The 18,629-nt window shown below is 44.8% G+C and overlaps 4 protein-coding genes across 5 annotated transcripts; 2 read left to right on the top strand and 2 right to left on the bottom strand.

Annotated features, from left to right (window-relative positions):
• Positions 1–1,872: 1,872 nt before the first annotated feature.
• On the bottom strand, positions 1,873–3,309 carry LOC120047667 (zinc-binding protein A33-like). The gene is made up of 2 exons (XM_038993218.1): positions 3,100–3,309; positions 1,873–2,877 (listed from the first exon to the last, which is right to left on the bottom strand). The coding sequence occupies exons 1-2, from the start codon at positions 3,119–3,121 to the stop codon at positions 2,309–2,311; spliced, it is 591 nt and encodes a 196-aa protein (XP_038849146.1). The 5' UTR covers positions 3,122–3,309; the 3' UTR covers positions 1,873–2,308.
• Positions 3,310–3,521: 212 nt separating this feature from the next.
• On the bottom strand, positions 3,522–7,255 carry LOC120047191 (E3 ubiquitin-protein ligase TRIM38-like). The gene is made up of 3 exons (XM_038992721.1): positions 6,553–7,255; positions 5,952–6,185; positions 3,522–3,632 (listed from the first exon to the last, which is right to left on the bottom strand). Exons 1-3 carry the CDS (start codon positions 6,661–6,663, stop codon positions 3,522–3,524), a joined length of 456 nt encoding a protein of 151 aa, XP_038848649.1. The 5' UTR covers positions 6,664–7,255.
• Positions 7,256–10,551: 3,296 nt separating this feature from the next.
• On the top strand, positions 10,552–13,381 carry ino80e (INO80 complex subunit E). 2 transcript variants are annotated; one of them, XM_038993215.1, is made up of 8 exons: positions 10,552–10,638; positions 10,870–10,984; positions 11,103–11,173; positions 11,361–11,413; positions 11,581–11,650; positions 11,764–11,875; positions 12,224–12,322; positions 12,757–13,381. In XM_038993215.1, the coding sequence occupies exons 2-8, from the start codon at positions 10,904–10,906 to the stop codon at positions 12,961–12,963; spliced, it is 693 nt and encodes a 230-aa protein (XP_038849143.1). In that variant the 5' UTR covers positions 10,552–10,638; positions 10,870–10,903; the 3' UTR covers positions 12,964–13,381. The 2 variants fall into 2 exon arrangements, with proteins under 2 accessions (XP_038849143.1, XP_038849145.1); XM_038993217.1 differs by having other exon boundaries at positions 10,585–10,638; positions 10,873–10,984.
• Positions 13,382–14,382: 1,001 nt separating this feature from the next.
• On the top strand, positions 14,383–18,550 carry LOC120047190 (endonuclease domain-containing 1 protein). Its single transcript, XM_038992720.1, has 3 exons — positions 14,383–14,900; positions 15,507–16,280; positions 17,999–18,550. The coding sequence occupies exons 1-3, from the start codon at positions 14,580–14,582 to the stop codon at positions 18,548–18,550; spliced, it is 1,647 nt and encodes a 548-aa protein (XP_038848648.1). The 5' UTR covers positions 14,383–14,579.
• The last annotated feature ends 79 nt before the right edge of the window (positions 18,551–18,629 follow it).

The raw sequence follows: 18,629 nt of genomic DNA, 5'->3' as shown, positions 1-18,629 counted from the left end.
GATGACTCTCATCTTTGATTTAGTGCCTCAAATATGAAATCAAATATTCAATGGCTAGTCAGCCTATATTCTATAAATACACTCCGAGGCACTGTTTGGTTTATATGATGTAGGGTGGTGTCAGACTAAACAGCGGTAAAGTACTATATGCAGACCTGACGACCTTATAGGTCTACTGTACTGTATATAGAGACACAACATAGTCAGGAGATACAGAATATTGTAGTCAGGACAGGAAGTGTTTAATATAATGCACTTCGACACTCAGTCATGATTGGAAGAGTGATAAATTACCTAGTTGCTTGGTATTTGGTTGTCAGGGTTTATTTGAATGTGCATTAGCATGAGATGAATAACATCATATTGAAGTGTATTGTGTAACTTGGTGAGACAGTAACTGTTGTACATCTTGGGAATTCAGTGGCACTGTTTGTATGTAAACAGCAGGTTGAATTCAAAATGGATGCCAAAGCCTCAAACAGTATTTGAGACCTAGCCCTCCTGAAGTGGAACTGAGATGTGCATGTGGATGAATTTGACATGTTTTATACCACTACTGTATTATAGCGCTTCCCAAATGAGGGGGTAATGTAACAAACCTACCCTTGGTAACCACATTACCAGCACCTCCTAGTGAGTCAACTCTATTTGGGATGGTTGGTTAGTGTCTGGGTCTTGGGACCAGAAGGTTGTGGGTTCAATTCCCCCCTGGCTGGGACAGACCCCCCCCCAAATTCACTCCAGTGTTCTCATTGGCGTTCCTTGCACTATGTGAGTGATCTCTCTCTGCCCTGGTTCTGTCTGTTTACTCCTTCTGCTGACATGGCGTGTGTAGCGTTCTGCAGTCTGTTGATCTCCTCCCTTTTTTCACGACACACAGGCGTTTTGTAAAGGAAAGGTGTTATTTTCTTTATTTCATGTCTAAAAAAATATACGAAGAATAAACTAAAGATTATGAGAAAAAAATCTAGTGTCCTTTCCTTGTCATTGATTCTGTACTTTTCCAAAGCTTTGAATTTGTCATAATGTTATTAGGGTAGGCAGGCCATAACGTGTGTGCACTTAGATTTTACGATCTCATTTCATGGAGCACTTTTCTCCTAGCCGTGTATAGTGTAACGCATCATACTGATGGCCATGCTCACTGAGGAAGCCTTGGTCTCTGTAAATGTAACGGTGTACAGGCTAAGATGGCCCCTCCCTTCAGGGATAGGGTCCAGAGACCGTTACTGGTCCCGTTAGAGTCTACCCCCTGTGGACGTCCTCCCTGGCCACACCCACCCGCCATGCTATCTTGCGGCCCACCTCCATGTCAGTCATCTCACTCAATGTCACACACATTTATTTGTTCTCCCACAGTGTCACACTCTCCAGTGTCACCCTGTGTGTCCTCCTCCCCCCTCCTCCCACTCCCCTCCCCTACATTGCTCCCATACGCATGCCACAATAGATACATCCCAAATGGCACCTTATTCCCTACATAGTGCACTACTTTTTTACTAGGGCCCATGGGCCCTGGTCAGAAGTAGTGCACTATATAGGGAATAGGGTGACATTTGGACTGCAGACAAAGTGTCACAGCTGTGGATGCATGACCACAGTATTTATAGATGGGCCAAAGGTAACATCATTGTGCAGTTAACCCCTCCTGTTAAGTCCTGAAGCCCCGGGGTATCTACCCCCACTAGACTACTGACACTTGTTTTAGATACGTTAGTCTTGTTTTTCTACATTCATAACCTATTATGTGACAATATGACAAAAATATCACATTCTAATGTTATAAGCACAGACCAAGGTTTTGTGTTTATTTGTTTATCTATTTATTTGTGTATAATGCCAATAAAATGTCAATATTCAAACCACAACGCAAACAACTGAACGCAATGGCATAAACATTAATTGACAGTGCTATACCATAGAACTGGGTAGGTACATGTCAGTGGAGGCTAGTGGGACGACAGGGTCATTGTATTGGGTGGAATGGAATAATTTGAACAGTATCAAACACATCAAACATATGGAAACCTCGTTGACTCCTTTCCATTGATTCCATTCCATTGCAATTAGCCCGTCCTCCTATAGCTCCTCACACCAGCCTCCCCTGGTAAATGTAAATGCATATCATAAACTCATTGGATTTTTTAACAGATACAATTTACATCATGCTTCCAGCCAGCTATGAAATTATTCCTGAAACCCACACTGTATAAAACAAACCATTTCCAAATTCTATCTATCACTCCACCACATCCCCAAACGAAATATACTCCAGTACAACCTTGGTTCTCCTTGGTTCTCTGTACTCTCATATAGAGGGGCTGAAGAGCTTTAGGGGACCCAGGTTCCTCCCATCGTCCGTGTCACACGGGTTATAGAAGGGGATCAGCGGAACGAACACCGTTTCCATGGAGAATGTGTACAGCGGCGTCATGGTAACAGCGTTATAGAACGCTACTTCCTCCTTTTCACAGTCTAAGAACACTCCGATCCGGACGGGCTTGATGGACACCAGGACCTTGATGGGTTTGGGGTCTGTACAGGCCAAGATGGCCCCTCCCTTCAGGGATAGGGTCCAGAGACCGTTACTGGTCCCGCTGGAGTCCATCTCCCCCCGGTGGACGTCCTCCCTGGCCACACCCAGCCGCCACGCTGTCTTGCAGCCCACCTCCACCTCCCAGTAATGGCGTCCGGTGATGAAGCCTTCTCGGCCCATGACACTGTAGTAGTAGTGGAAGCAGCGGGGGTTGGGTGGCTGCTCCTCCTCCGAGGCCTTGGGGATAACTTTGTCCTCCTCGAACCACACAGAAGTGCAGCTGGGGGAGAGTGTGAGGAGGGGGTGGGCTGTCTCTGGGTCAAAGGTCACTTCAGTGATATCTGGGGGGTATATGGTATATGTGTAAGGTAATGGTATGGTATAATGGTAATGGTATATGTGTAAGGGGATCCCTTTAAGTAGGAATGTAAAAAACAGATATACCAGTACATTAGCACTATGTCACTAGCAGACGTCATCTCTTTAATTCAGCATTATACACATTGTATAACAAACAATACTATAACAATACTGATGTCACAGAATGATACGATGTGCATTACTTGGGTACAGACAGCTCTTCATGTGTTTCCATATCCTGTACTGGATGGGCCCCACAAAGTGTGCTGATCGCACCTCCACATCCACCTGCGGAGGGGGTATGAAAGCCACCTGGGACCTGCAGGGAGAGGGGGATGAGAGAGGGAGAGGTGCAGGGGAAGAGGAGTGCAAAGATGGATGAGAAAGGGATCGAAAAGAATGTGAAAGGAAAGGATTGGGAAATGAGTGCGAAAGAGAGAGAAGGTAGAGAGAATGAAGAAAGAAAGTGGGATGCCAAAGAGAGAACGAGAGGATAGAGCGAGTGGACAGAAGAAAAAGGGGGTTGCCAAAGAGAGGATACAGAGAGAGAGAGAGAGAAAGCGAGAAAGAGAGAGAGGGAAAGAGAGAGAGAGAGAACGGGATGCCAAACATGTAAGATGAGAGATTATGGCCGATCAGGAGAAGGGAGTGATTTGTGACACGAGAGATAGATGGAGTCATAATCAGTTAAATAATTAAATATAAACACTTGCCTTTTCAAGAGGTCTTGAATCTCCTTCAGAGAGAAAAAGGGAGTGGTCATTACAGTAGTGAAAGACTTAAAGCACTCAAAACAACAATACACATAACAGTGTATTTGTTCCACTGATAAAGGTGCCCAATAAAAATGAATATTCAATTTGTTTTCCATCAGAAAACAAATCACAATTGTGCCCTCGTGTACTCAATAGACAGTTGATATTTTCTCTCAGTCATTGTTTGGTGCCGAACCTCAGCTAGTCCTCCAAGACTGCACTGTGTGTTGCTTTTTGACCACCAGCCTTTTAATTGGAAATTGATTTAGACCTGCGACAGAAGGCAAGTAGACTCTTTAGTCAATGATTGATCAAATTAGTGCCAGAAGAGAAGGCAATAAGCTGACACGGTGGTCCTTGAGGACTGCAATGTCAGCGTAGGCTAGCTGTTGTGGATGCTGAAAGCAGCAACCAGTAGATTCTGTGGAGGTACTCCAAGCTTCTTATTCCCCTGACCCTCCCCAAATCACTCCCTCCCTCCTGCCATTCATCACATTCTCTGTAACACTTTGCTCTCCGACCTTTCATCATAAGACCTGGATGACGGTGTCGTAATAATGACATAAGAGATGTCATAAAATGTTATGACAGTTTGTTTCATCTTATGATCATTGACGGTGGCAACTCTCCTCATGGAGAGCTACTGCAGTGTGCAGGCTTTAGTTCCAGCCCTGCACTAGCTTTACATGAACATTTTAGTAATTTAGCAGACGCTGTTATCCAGAGTGACTTATAGTTAGTGCATTCATCTAAAGATAGCTAGGTGGGACAACTACATATCACAGTCATAGTAAGTACATTTGTCCTCATTAAAGTAGCTATCAGCAGTCAGAGCTAGTAAGAGCGAAAGTCAACTGTTAGTTCCCAAAAAGCTATTATTTGGGGGTGAAAGAGGTGTGAGGAGGAGTTGCAAGGGGGGCGCTGTGGGAATAAACCTTTGGTTAAACCTAAAAATAACATAAATGCAAACTAATATACAAAACATTGAGAACATCTGCTATTTCCATGACATAGACTGACCAGCTGAAAGCTACGATCCCTTATTGATGTCACGTGTTAAATCTACTTCAATCAGTGTAGATGAAGGGGAGAAGAGATTTTTAAGCCTTGAGAAAACTGAGACATGGACATGGTGTTCTTAATGTTTTGTACACTCAGTGTATGTACAGTAGAAGACATTTTTTCATGTTGTAGATTTTTCACTCTGGAATTACCTATCCAAATTTCTTCGATTGGGTTATAAGCTAATTAAATACATTTCCTGTTAATCAAGATATTAAATTGGTTCTATAACATGAAATAATGACTCCAAACACTTTCTTTACATAATATTTCCACATTAACTGGTTACGATATTGTAACCAAATGGTGACCATCTCATCAATAAAAGCCTTTCCATGCACTTTAGTATCACAGTTCTTAACAGATATCATTTAAGTTTCAGTGCTGGCAGCAAATATATAATCATTAAAAAAACAGAACACATTACCTGGAATTACCTCACTCTCACGGGTGGCCAACAATAACAAACAGAATGCCACGCCCCCAATAGGCCATGCCTCCAACAATTCTGATAGGCTGCCACTGCTACATTGCTCCCACCACTATGCAACATTGATGCGCATGGGGTGTTGAAAGCAATTTAGAAGCTTTCATTCAATTTTTAAAAATCACATTGATCTGTCAAATGTGTTATTTGATTTCAGGCAAATTGAATAGAACATGTTGAACGAACCTGTCACGCCCTGACCTGAGATATCTTTGTTTTCTTTATATTTTGGTTAGGTCAGGGTGTGACTAGGGTGGATACGCTAGTTTTTGTAGTGTCTAGGGGTTTTGTATTGTCTAGGGGTTTTGTATTGTCTAGGGTTTTTGTATGTCTAGGGATTTGTAGGTCTAGGTATTTGTATGTTCATGGTGGCCTGATATGGTTCCCAATCAGAGGCAGCTGTTTATCGTTGTCTCTGATTGGGGAACATATTTAGGTAGCCATTTCCCTTTGGTGTTTGTGGGTTCTTGTTCTATGTTTAGTTGCCTGTCTGCACTATTCATATTAGCTTCACGGTTCGTTTTGTTGTTTGGTTAGTTTGTTCAGTGTTCATTCTTTAATTAAAGAAGAATGTACGTATACCACGCTGCACCTTGGTCTTCCTTGTAAGATGAACGTGACAGAACCAAAGCTTAATTTTGGATCATACCATTTAGAAAAAGCAATACAGATAAACAACAGTGCCATCCCTCTTTTTACAGTGTAGAGGTGCAGTGCTAGAACAATAGCCTGAACACCCTAACTCACTCACTTTGAGCAGTTTGGGACTATCCTCCTCGGCCAGTTTGTTGTTTAGCGTGGCAATGCCTCTCTCTAGATCTCTTCCCTGCATGGCGATCTTCTTCTCTCTCTCCCTAAGCAGCTTCACCCTCTTCTCTTTCTCCTTCTTCAGTCGCTCCATGTCCATGGTCTCCTCTTCGTCCAGGAAGCGATGGAGGTTCTGGAACTCAGCTCGGACCTCCCGTTCCAGATTATCAAAACATCTCTGAGAGATAGACAGAGAGACAGACTTGACTATTTGTGTAGTAGGTTTTACTATATTTTGTTACTATATAGTGGGTAGTAGAAGGATACTATCCTGGTTGGGAGAGACAGATTTTTCAGCTTTAGCCAACACGCATCAATTACAGTATGTTCATTTTAATGCTAAATATGTAAATACTACAAAATACTTATCATAATGTTGTTAGATACACATTTCTCACCACTATCAGTCAAAATGCTTGTAATATTACTGACACACTAATACATTCACAGATGATCATATTCAGGATTGAATGAAATAATCAAATTAATAAATAATGAAAAGTAAATGACAGTGGTAAATGACGCATTGGCAGCCAGTACCGTACCTCTACACCAACAGACCATATGTACGTCTCTCTCTCTGCCTCCCAGCACTCGTCTACCTCATGCTTTATTCTTTTAATAGCCTGGATCAGCTTCTCCTGTAACACGCACATAGACAAACATGAGGGGAGAGGAGAGAATGGAAAAACAGACAGAGAAACAATGTTAAATAGTGACAGAATAGTGACTTAAGTTATTTAACAAAAGAGTACGTTCAGCATGCATGCATTTAGATAATAGTTTTTCCTATGAGTTTAGAAGTCATTTATTTATTGAACATGATATTGTTGTGCCATTGAAAATGTACTTTAAAAATGTCCCATCGATATAGCCTATTAGATTTTATGGGAGAGCCTTTTCCCAAACATAATCTCTTTCATAATTAATTTAACTTTCTTTTGGCTGACTTCCCTTTAGACAAACCCAAGGGTGAAATGATAAACTGTGCAGCTTACCTTATGGTCAAGGAGAAGGCTTTTATTGCAATTGTTGTTGGTGTCTTTTATGTGATTTTTGTACATTCCAATTTCTCCTAACGAGACTGGAAAGCAAACGAGGTACTCTTGGTGTAATAAAAGAGAGGGAGAGAGTAAAGATGAAAGAGGGAGGGACAGTGACAGAGAATTGAAGGACATGGAAAGAGAAAATTATAAATTAGAGAGAGATAGACAGAGAGATACACAGAGAGAGAGACAGATAGACAGAGAGAAACACACAGAGAGAGACAGATAGACAGAGAGAGACACAGATCGACAGAGACACAGAGAGAGACAGATAGACAGAGAGCAGATATGGAGAGAGAAACCAATAGGAAGAGATACCCTCTCTGAGGTCATCAAAACAATTAGCATGAAGAGAGAATGAGTGTCATACATACATCCAACCAGTCAGATGGAGATTTATCTAGAACCAATTAAAGAGACAAGGGTCACCATCAAATACCAACCGACAGCAGCCTTCTCCCTCTCTCTCCACACGCAGCTTGGCTGAAGACTAGGGTCCATTAACACTGAGGAGAAACAGAGGGAGGGGGGCAGGGAGGGAGGGGGGGGAGGGAGGGAGGGGGTTGGGAGGGAGGGAAGGAGCCACAGCTGCTGGCCAGGATGGACAGGCAAGCAGGCAGGCAGCAGCGATTTATGGCATTGCACGGTGGAGAAGATTCTATTTCTGTCTGCTGTTCTGGAAACAAAAGAGGGAATCGGTCAGGGGATAGAATCAGGCAGTGGGTCGGGGATGTAGGGGGATATCGTTTTTCATAGGGAGGGGTTTGCCTGGAAGGGATAGGAGAGAGAGGTTGTGTATTTATTTTGGTAGGCCGATGTTGGTTTAGTACTATCGTCACTAGGGCATCTGGAGAGGGCAGTATGACAACTAAACAATAAAATGTTGGTGTTAAAACTGAACATAAATATTGGTAGATCTAGGGCAAACTGAGGTCAGTTTCCATCTGTTCTTCCTTCTCTTCCTGACATAAAGATTATGACTATTTCGCAACAAAGCATCCTTCACTCATGCTGCCAAACATACCCTCATAAAACTGACTATCCTACGATCCTTTATTTCGGCGATGTCATTTATAAAATAGCCTCCAACACTCTACTCAGCAAATTGGCTGCAGTCTATCACAGTGCCATCTGTTTTGTCACCAAAGCCCTATATACTACCCACCACTGCGATCTGTGTGCTCTCGTTGGCTGGCCCTCGCTTCATATTCGTCGCCAAACCCACTGGCTCCAGGTCATCTATAATTCTTTGCTAGGTAAAGCTCCGCCTTATCTCAGCTCACTGGTCACCATAGTAGCACCAACCCGCTCGCTCCAGCAGGTTTATTTCACTGGTCACCCCCAAAGCCTATTCCTCATTTGGCCGCCTTACCTTCCAGTTTTCTGCTGCCAATGACTGGAACGAATTGCAAAAATCACTGAAGCTAGAGACTCGTATCTCCCTCACTAACTTTAAGCATCAGCTGTCAGAGCAGCTCACAGATCACTGCATCTGTACATAGCCCATTTGTAAATATCCCATCCAACTACCTCATCCCATATTGTTATTATTTTTTTTTTGCTCCTTTGCACCCCAGTATCTCTACTTGCACATTCATCAATTGCTAAATTGTAATTACTTCGACACTACGGCCTATTTATTGCCTTACCTCCCTAATCTTACCTCATTTGCACACACTGTATGTAGATTTCTTTTCCTATTGTGTTATTGACTGTACATTTGTCTATTCCGTGTGTAACTCTGTGTTGTTGTTTGTGTCGCACTGCTTTGCTTTATCTTGGCCAGGTCGCAGTTGTAAATGAGAACTTGTTCTCAACTGACCTACATGGTTAAATAAAGGTGAAATTAAAACATTTAAAGAAGAGTGGGGGAGCACTGGTATAAAAGCAAGCAGTCAGCATTTTCTCTCGCAATATTCTCCCCCTCAGAGACAAACACACACACTGACCCCCCCCCCCCCCCCCCCCCCCCCCCACACACACACCCTTTCTCCTTGCCTTCCTCTCTCCCTCTACCTCTCTCCCATTCTAATACACACACACACATGCACACATGCACACACACACAGCCTGGCTGGTTGGCTGTGTGTGTGCAGAGGTAGCATTACTCATCTCTGGAATGTTCCTCATCTATAATTCATTGTCCTGGGTCCTGACGATGTGACTGCTGTGTGCTCTGCTGAAGTGAGCAAGCTGCACCTTCAGCGCCATAAACCAAACCACTGTAGTCTACTCCAGTACTGTGGGTGGACAGAATACAGAAAACTAGCACAATGCATTATTATGAATATTACTCACATGCAGAGGTGCACACACTGAACATGATTCACTTGTTGTAATATGCAACAGAACAATTCTCTATAGGAAATGCGGCTGCTTTTGTATCCCATATATTTCTGTATTCAAGGTCATCTTGTTTGGGTCATAATCATTAGTTGATAAGGCCTATTGTTCATGGGTATGAATAGGTCTCACACTCCATAAAATAGCCTAGATCCCTCGTTTATGTATTTGATTTATGTGACCGCTGCAGGGGTTAGATTATTTTCCTTCATTCTGGCTCTATGTCTGGCCCCGCCCACTGTTTCAAATGTCACTTTCAAGAGCTTGAAAATGACAACCAACTAGTGGTGAGGTGAGGTTTTAATGGGTGCCACTGTAGGGTTAGTTGGTAGGGTTTCTTCCCTTTTCCCTGTCCTTTTCTCTTCCCTTTTACATCACAAAGTGTAATGAATTCACACTCCAGTAGGCGGAAATACAAGGGTTGAAAAGACAAATCCATGAATAGGGAGGTTGTGACAAATTGTCAAAGACTCCAGCCACACTAGTCATAGACTTTTCTCTCTGCTACCTCACGGCAAGTGGTACTGGAGCGCCAAGTCTAGGTCCAAGAGGCTTCTAAACAGCTTCTACCCACAAGCCATAAGACTCCTGAACATCTAGTCAAATGGCTACCCAGACTATTTGCAGTGCCCCCCCCCCCCCCCCCCCTTACACCACTTCTACTCTCTGTTGTCATCTATGCATAGTCACTTTAATAACTCTACCTACATGTACATATTACCTCAACTAACCGGTGCCCCGCACATTGACTCTGTATTGGTACCCCCTGTATATAGTCTCGCAATTGTTATTTTACTGCTGCTCTTTAATTACTTTGTTACTCTTATTTCTTATTCTTATCCGTATTTTTTTTAAACTGCATTGTTGGTTAGGGGCTCGTAAGTAAGCATTTCACTGTAAAGTCTACACCTGTTGTATTCGGCGCATGTGACTAATACAATTTGATTTGACCAGAATCACAATCCAGTACGGTAGGTGGCAGTGTATGCACTTTTCAGTTGGTTGCGATCCGCCAATACAAATTTAAAGAAGAAGAATGGCACACACACACACACACACACACACACACACACACACACACACGCGGAAGTAGACTCAAGAATGTAATGTAGGTAGGCCGTGAATGGCCTCACACGCCAGTACAGTAGGTGGCGGTATATGCGAACTGACAACCAAATCCTAAAGAAGAAGAATAACAGACGTAAACAAAGAACACGTCGCACATATTCATTCAAACGAGAGGTATGAAGGATTTTTCATATTAATTCAAGCTATTTAACTTTATAATTACATGGTTTCGTCTCCTTATTATCCTACTTTCAAGCGTTTTCCATTGCTATTCTTCTGCTTCCAGCTAAATGCTTAAAAAAACTACGATAATGTACTGGAACGGCTAGCAGTGAGCTAGCCAACAAGCCGCTGTTAGCTATAGTTAACATAACCACGACACTAACAATTACCCTACCTGTATAGCAGGTCCACTGACGATTCAACCACAGCGTCAGAAATGAACGGTCAAGCCGATATGGAGGTGGACTACAAGCAGAAATACAAAAATCTCAAACGCAAATTGAAATTCCTGGTTTATGTGAGTCTTAATTTTTCATCCAATTGTCAATGACGTGTTATTATTTTAACACCTATTAGCCAAGGAACTGTAATTTACAGAGTTAAACTGTTGTATTTCGTTACTTGTCTCCGTCTAGGAGCAGGAGTGTTTTCAGGAAGAGCTCAGAAGATCCCAGAGGAAGTTGCTCAAAGTGTCCAGAGATAAAAGGTGGTTGGGTGAATCTACAAAGTTTGTTTAGTTTGGACAGATGGGGTGTATTTATTTGTCACACTGTAGCAAAACCTTTTACTACGATGTGCTACTAAGAAATACACACCTGTTGAATGTGTACACATACTGTACAAGCATGTTCAAAGTTAAAACTGGTCGTTCCTTGGCTTCTCTTCTCATGCAGTTTTCTGTTGGACCGACTGTTACAATACGAGCGGGTGGACGAGGACTCCTCAGGTAGGACTAAAGCACCAAGTCTCAATGTTTCATTCTCCACAATATCTGTTCTTATCCATAGCTCACCCAATACTGATCATGCATTTACCTGCCTTGCTGTAGAGTATTTTTAGTATGGATCATGTCAGTATGTTGATGTACAGTCTGATTGTCATGCTGTGTTTCAGATTCTGATGCCACAGCCTCTTCTGAGAACAGTGAAGGAGAGGGCACCAGGGAGAGAGACGGAGGAAAGAAGTGAGGATGCGGCATGCCAGCAACACAGACAATATTTCAAATTGCACTCTTTCCATCTTTGCCATTCTCTCTCACTGTCTCACTATTTATTCAACTCTTGTGAACTCTCTTAGGAGAAGAAGTAGCCCTGGCGTAGGCCTTCCTTCATCCTCCCATCTCTCTCTCCTCTCTCGTTCTGGAGTGAACTCTCTCCAGTCGTCCGGCAGTACCCCCTATCTCAACACAGTGAGTTATAATCGCCTTCCCCTCACTGAATCTATACAATCAATAACTATAACATCATTGATTGTTGCCATTATCGTTTTCTCATTACCGAAGATAATCACTGTTTTGATTTGGGGCATTATTAATATTGTTTTATTATATGTTTTCCGTTTATCTTTTGTTGTCTATCATGTTTTATTTTTTTGGGCTGTATTTGTACCTACAATGTGTGTGTATGTTTGTTTTGGAAATTGTCACGGTATGTGTGTGTGTGTGTGTTTTCTGTTCGTATATGTGTTTGCATTTTTGTTTGTTTGTATGCGTGTGTTAAATTGACACATGGGGCCTGTGTGTGTGTGTGGCGGGCAGTTGCCCTTCCCACCAGAGTATTTGGCTCCACCAGCTGAGAGAATGAAGAAAGAGAGAAAGACAAAGGCGCCCAAACACAAGAAAGAGACATCGGGGAAGGTGAGAGGGGAGGAGGAGGAGATCACAGATGAGGGAACAGACATGTGGCATGTAGGGTATTGAGTTAGGGTCTAGCAGAGGGTGTTTCTACAGTATAACTGCACTACATATAGCAGGTTAGGTGCAGGCCTACAGTTAGCTATAGGAAGGTCCATAACATTTGGACATCGTCAATGAAGTCACATACTGCCATAATATCATGGACTCTTCATTTTCAATTCCTGACCATTCATTTAAAGGGTTGTTTTTCCTCAGTAGACTAACTACATCCCAGATGGAACCCTATTCCTACCCCAGAGGGCTCTGGTCAAAAGTAGTGCACTATAAAGGAAATAGGGTGCCATTTGGGATGCAGTCCAAGTCATCTACTCCTCTCTTTCTCCATTGCATCTCTCATTCCATCTACCTTATTCCTTTTACCTCCTTCCCCTTAGGTGGTGGCCCCTCTAGCAGCCAACTACCCAGCGGGCCCGACTGCCCCTCCCACATCCAGCGCCTCGTTCAACTGGGTGCCCAGGCAGATGCTGAGTGGAGACGCCGCGGAGGAGGAGGGAGAGAGTGACGGAGACTCAGACAGAGGAGACGACGACAGGGGGGAAGGAGAAGAGGCTGACCTTGTCATCGATATCCCCAACGAGTGAAGTGTGTGTGGTGTGTGTGTGTGTGTGTGTGTAAAGGATTGTTAGAAAGAGTGTGTAAAAGCACAATGTGAGTGTGTGTGGATTCAACCCCTCCCACTGTCAAATGCTTAGCCAAGCTCCCCCCAGTGGACCTTCAGGTTACTGTAACAATATCTCTCTCTAAACAATGTGACCTGTCATAATAATGTCACTAATTGACTCCTTTAATGTAATTTTACTGCCTTCTACTGTTATACAAGTCATGGAAGAAATGGTATTGAAGGCATGGACAGCTACAGGACTGCATACATGTAGCACCTACCTTTTTATAGGAAACTGTCAAATAATAAATTTTCTGTTGGAGATAATGGAGATGTTATGTTTTCTACCAATGACTTTTCAAAATTAAATTGCATTAAAGTGGTAACATTTCAGATGACTGTGGTAGTTGTTGTTGAAAGCCTAATGGACTGGTAGTATAGTGTACAGTATGTGCTGCACAGACATGCAGTACTGTGCCTTTACTCAAAACAACTGTTTCTATTGGCTGTGCCTGGAGACAAAAGCATTTCATGCTGCATTCATAACCAAGTGGGAAGGTGGTATTTACCACTTACGACTGGGAAAAATCCACTTAAATGCCCCCTTAAACTCGTAATAACTAGTGGGAAACTCCTATGTCATCCCTGAGCTCTGACTTCTCGCTGACAAAGGTCACAGGTGAAGAGCTTAATTATTATGCTCTCGTCTTTCCTCTCTTGTCATCTCACAGAGGTTGCGATGGATCGGATTGGATGACTCCCTCTATGAATTTGAGAGTGGATACATTTCCCAATTTCCCTCAGCTTTACCAAACCAAGTGGCGGCTGAAACACAAAATCCAAAATAATTTTGTCTTTATAGCAGAGAAACTGTAATTCAGTCAATAAGATCTATTTTGGAACCTTGGTGGTGGATAGATCTACTGTGTAATATTCAACACTAGGCCACTGCTGTAAGATATTCTGCTGAGGTTTCACTGTGCACCCTAATAGTGCATGCTTAAGCACTCGGCTACATACACAGAGGAGTCAGCACTTTCTGAGAGGTGTGTGTTGTAACAGAGAAAATGAACCATTGAGCTGTCAATCAGACAGCCAAACCTTGTGGAAACATTGTTTGGGAATGCAGACTTACAGGTAATACGAACCGGTTACTAGGTGTGGGTCTGGTGTGTGTGTACCTAACAGTAATGTGAGGTAAAGGTGTAACCAAAAAGAGCTATGAAAGGAAGTAAGGAGGGAGGGAAAGCCAGGTAGCAGTGTAGCTAGAGGGAGAATGTGTGAGGGAGGGAGGAAGAGTGAGCTTGTCAGTGAGGGAGGGAGAAGCAGAGTGTTAAGCAAGACTGTGCCCAGACACAGACAGCACAGCACACACAGTCCAAGGAGAAAGGCATGGGTGGAGACGCTGATGGGGTAGAAGAGAAAAAAGAAGGGAAAGATTGAGAAAGGGATAAAAGAACGACATACCAGAGATTCCCTGGCTGTCAACCCTAGCTATCGGCCATTATCCTTTCCCATCTGCGTAGATACAGCACAAACCTCTGGATTATTTACCAGCCTCTCTCTCTGTGAGTGTGTGGGTTTGCTGAGCTCACCATGCTGCTACTGCGGTGGTGTCCTGCTGGTGTCAGTGTCAGTACTGCAGGCTGGATCTTGCTGGGGCTGACTCTGACTCTGGAGCTGTCTCTACCAGTCACGGCACTATCAGAACCAGACCCAGGCTTCTCCCTCTGCAGACAGAGCTTCTACAGACAGACCCCCCCTCTGGGCGGGGGGGCCCTCCTGACCCCCATCTGTCACAGGCTGCCAGGGGGACAGTTGTTTGCCACGCTCTACCACCCGACCTGTGACGCAGCTGTTTACTCTGCGTTTCATCTCAGCCAAGGATGGGGGGAGAGAGGAGGAAAGGAGGAGAGGGTAAGGGAGGATTATTTTATTTCTATTATGTGGTAACAGTGGAATCATTGTCATGCATGGACTGCGTAAGCACTACCTTGTACAGTTTAGTGTACATTCTCAACACAATCACACAAGTTACAGCGGACATGATCAAACCAACTGTATACCACTCTTTTCCTCCAGTTGTTTTACAATAATGTTTTTCCGATATGAAACTTGTTCAAGTGAAACGAAACTCTTGTCCTGTAGAGGCAGTCAACTTACTCTTGATATCAACATTCCATGCAAACCTGAACTTGTTAAAACAAGTCAGAGTGAACTGAAAGATGAATGTGAACAACAGTTTGATATTTGACTCAGATGTCTGTCAGTAGACAAGCTCCCTAACGCTCACAAGACTGGAATGGTCTGCATGGCATATTATTTCTGCCATGACACCTGAGTAAAAGACGTCCTCGTCAATCCTACTCTATTTACAAACTGCATTGATACTAAATGTACTGTAATGTACAGTAGGCTTTACCCAAATAAAGGCCTAGCATTCATTTATCATGATGTTGATACTAACTGCAATCGTGATTCAATATGTGGACTTTGACTCATGATTCCAAACCTATCTCCTAGACAGAGAAGGAGGAAGAGGATGCCAGAGGGGAGGAGAAAGAGGACGAAGGGTCCCAGAGTCCCCCCCTGGTGATGATCCCAGCCCTGCTCCGAGGGGATGTGGCGGGGGGTAAACCCCAAGCTCACTCTGACTCTCCCCTTCACCAGTGGGACTCCCTGGTCACAGAGCTGATCCAGAGCAGCGTTCTGCCCCAGTGTGGCTCCACAGGGGGCCAGCTCTACGTCCTGACAGGGGCCACAGGGCTCAGGCTGGGGCCCGGGATGGAGGAGGGTGGGGATGGGGGGTGTGAGGCTGGGGTGCAGTGGTCTGCAGTGTGCTGTGCTGGCCCAGAGGGACAGAGTGGGTTCAGTGTGGGGGTAGTGAGAGAGACGGGTGGAGTGGAGAGGGTGGTGAGTGTTAAGGAGCTGGAACACATGATTGGAGTGACAGATCTATTTTCAGAGGGTTGCGGGGAAGCAGATGGGGACACGGAGGGAGACATAGTGATACTGCTCAGTGATGCGATGGTCGGAGTCGTAGAAAAGCAGAAAGCAGTCGCAAGGCCAGACGCCATTGAGGAAACACTAGATGAGACTACTGATCGAAGCCTAGAGGCACTACCTGCTGACACAGAACCTCTCATCCCTCCCTCAGAGGACAACGAGACACTGGCCTCTGAGTCGGACACAGAGTCGTCCGGCAACCCTCTGGTGTATATCATCACCTCCTCTGTCTCCCTGCTCATGGCCCCTCTACGCCCTGTAGTCTCCACCCTCATTGGGATCCCTGGACAGGTGATTACTGATGGAATACAATACTGTGATGGTTCCATATCCTATATACACTGCTCAAAAAAATAAAGGGAACACTTAAACAACACAATGTAACTCCAAGTCAATCACACTTCTGTGAAATCAAACTGTCCACTTAGGAAGCAACACTGATTGACAATACATTTCACATGCTGTTGTGCAAATGGAATAGACAAAAGGTGGAAATTATAGGCAATTAGCAAGACACCCCCAATAAAGGAGTGGTTCTGCAGGTGGTGACCACAGACCACTTCTCAGTTCCTATGCTTCCTGGCTGATGTTTTGGTCACTTTTGAATGCTGGCGGTGCTTTCACTCTAGTGGTAGCATGAGACGGAGTCTACAACCCACACAAGTGGCTCAGGTAGTGCAGCTCATCCAGGATGGCACATCAATGCGAGCTGTGGCAAGAAGGTTTGCTGTGTCTGTCAGCGTAGTGTCCAGAGCATGGAGGCGCTACCAGGAGACAGGCCAGTACATCAGGAGACGTGGAGGAGGCCGTAGGAGGGCAACAACCCAGCAGCAGGACCGCTACCTCCGCCTTTGTGCAAGGAGGAGCACTGCCAGAGCCCTGCAAAATGACCTCCAGCAGGCCACAAATGTGCATGTGTCTGCTCAAACGGTCAGAAACAGACTCCATGAGGGTGGTATGAGGGCCCGACGTCCACAGGTGGGGGTTGTGCTTACAGCCCAACACCGTGCAGGACGTTTGGCATTTGCCAGAGAACACCAAGATTGGCAAATTCGCCACTGGCGCCCTGTGCTCTTCACAGATGAAAGCAGGTTCACACTGAGCACATGAGCACATGTGACAGACGTGACAGAGTCTGGAGACGCCGTGGAGAACGTTCTGCTGCCTGCAACATCCTCCAGCATGACCGGTTTGGCGGTGGGTCAGTCATGGTGTGGGGTGGCATTTCTTTGGGGGGCCGCACAGCCCTCCATGTGCTCGCCAGAGGTAGCCTGACTGCCATTAGGTACCGAGATGAGATCCTCAGACCCCTTGTGAGACCATATGCTGGTGCGGTTGGCCCTGGGTTCCTCCTAATGCAAGACAATGCTAGACCTCATGTGGCTGGAGTGTGTCAGCAGTTCCTGCAAGAGGAAGGCATTGATGCTATGGACTGGCCTGCCCGTTCCCCAGACCTGAATCCAATTGAGCACATCTGGGACATCATGTCTCGCTCCATCCACCAACGCCACGTTGCACCACAGACTGTCCAGGAGTTGGCGGATGCTTTAGTCCAGGTCTGGGAGGAGATCCCTCAGGAGACCATCCGCCACCTCATCAGGAGCATGCCCAGGCGTTGTAGGGAGGTCATACAGGCACGTGGAGGCCACACACACTACTGAGCCTCATTTTGACTTGTTTTAAGGACATTACATCAAAGTTGGATCAGCCTGTAGTGTGGTTTTCCACTTTAATTTTGAGTGTGACTCCAAATCCAGACCTCCATGGGTTGATAAATTTGATTTCCATTGATAATTTTTGTGTGATTTTGTTGTCAGCACATTCAACTATGTAAAGAAAAAAGTATTTAATAAGAATATTTCATTCATTCAGATCTAGGATGTGTTATTTTAGTGTTCCCTTTATTTTTTTGAGCAGTGTATATCCTTTTATATTTCTGATCACAAAAATAAGTTTCTGTTATGACAGACAATATCTTGTAACAGAACATATCTCCTCTCCTCGTCTAGGTGGCCTTTGTCCTACAGGAGGACCTGGGGGTCCTGTCTGCCCTGCCAGGCGACATCCTCTCTGTGTTCTACAACATGGCGTCTGACCTGGTGTCTGGAGTCGGCTCAGTCACAGGCCTGATACTTGGAGTGGGGGAGATGTGCTTGTCCACTCTGTACTGCATTACAGCCCCTCTCGTTGGCTCCCTGTTCACCAGCTGCCAGGACGGGGTCACAGGGGTGGGCACCCTGGCCTGGGATGGGGTGGGCATATTCGGGAGGATCTTTGACAACGCCTGGTGGGTGTCCAGGGTGGTTGGGGACCAGGCGTGGGAGCAGGGTGGGGGGTATGTGGGGTCGGTGGTGTCTGAGATGGGAGGGCAGGTGAAGGCAGTGGGTGGGGGAATGGGGAAGCTGGCGTGGAGGTGTGGGAATGGGGTGGGGAACATAGTGAGTTTGGCAGGAGGGCTGGTAGTAGGGAGTGCGGAAACGGTTGTGGAGAATGTGATGGAGGCCTTTGGGCAGGACCAGAACGGTGGATGGTTTAGGTCTACAGAGAATGTTCATCAATAACATTGCAGATTTTTTGCAAACCTTGAAAATTGTATATCTTGTTCTTAAAAAGTATGTAAATATGCACCAGATAGCAAGA

The sequence above is a fragment of the Salvelinus namaycush genome, chromosome 5 (assembly GCF_016432855.1).
Source record: "Salvelinus namaycush isolate Seneca chromosome 5, SaNama_1.0, whole genome shotgun sequence".
In the NCBI taxonomy this organism is placed as follows: Eukaryota; Metazoa; Chordata; class Actinopteri; order Salmoniformes; family Salmonidae; genus Salvelinus; species Salvelinus namaycush.
The sequence above is the reverse complement of the archived record's forward strand: the minus strand, read 5'-3'. Positions and strand labels throughout refer to the sequence as shown.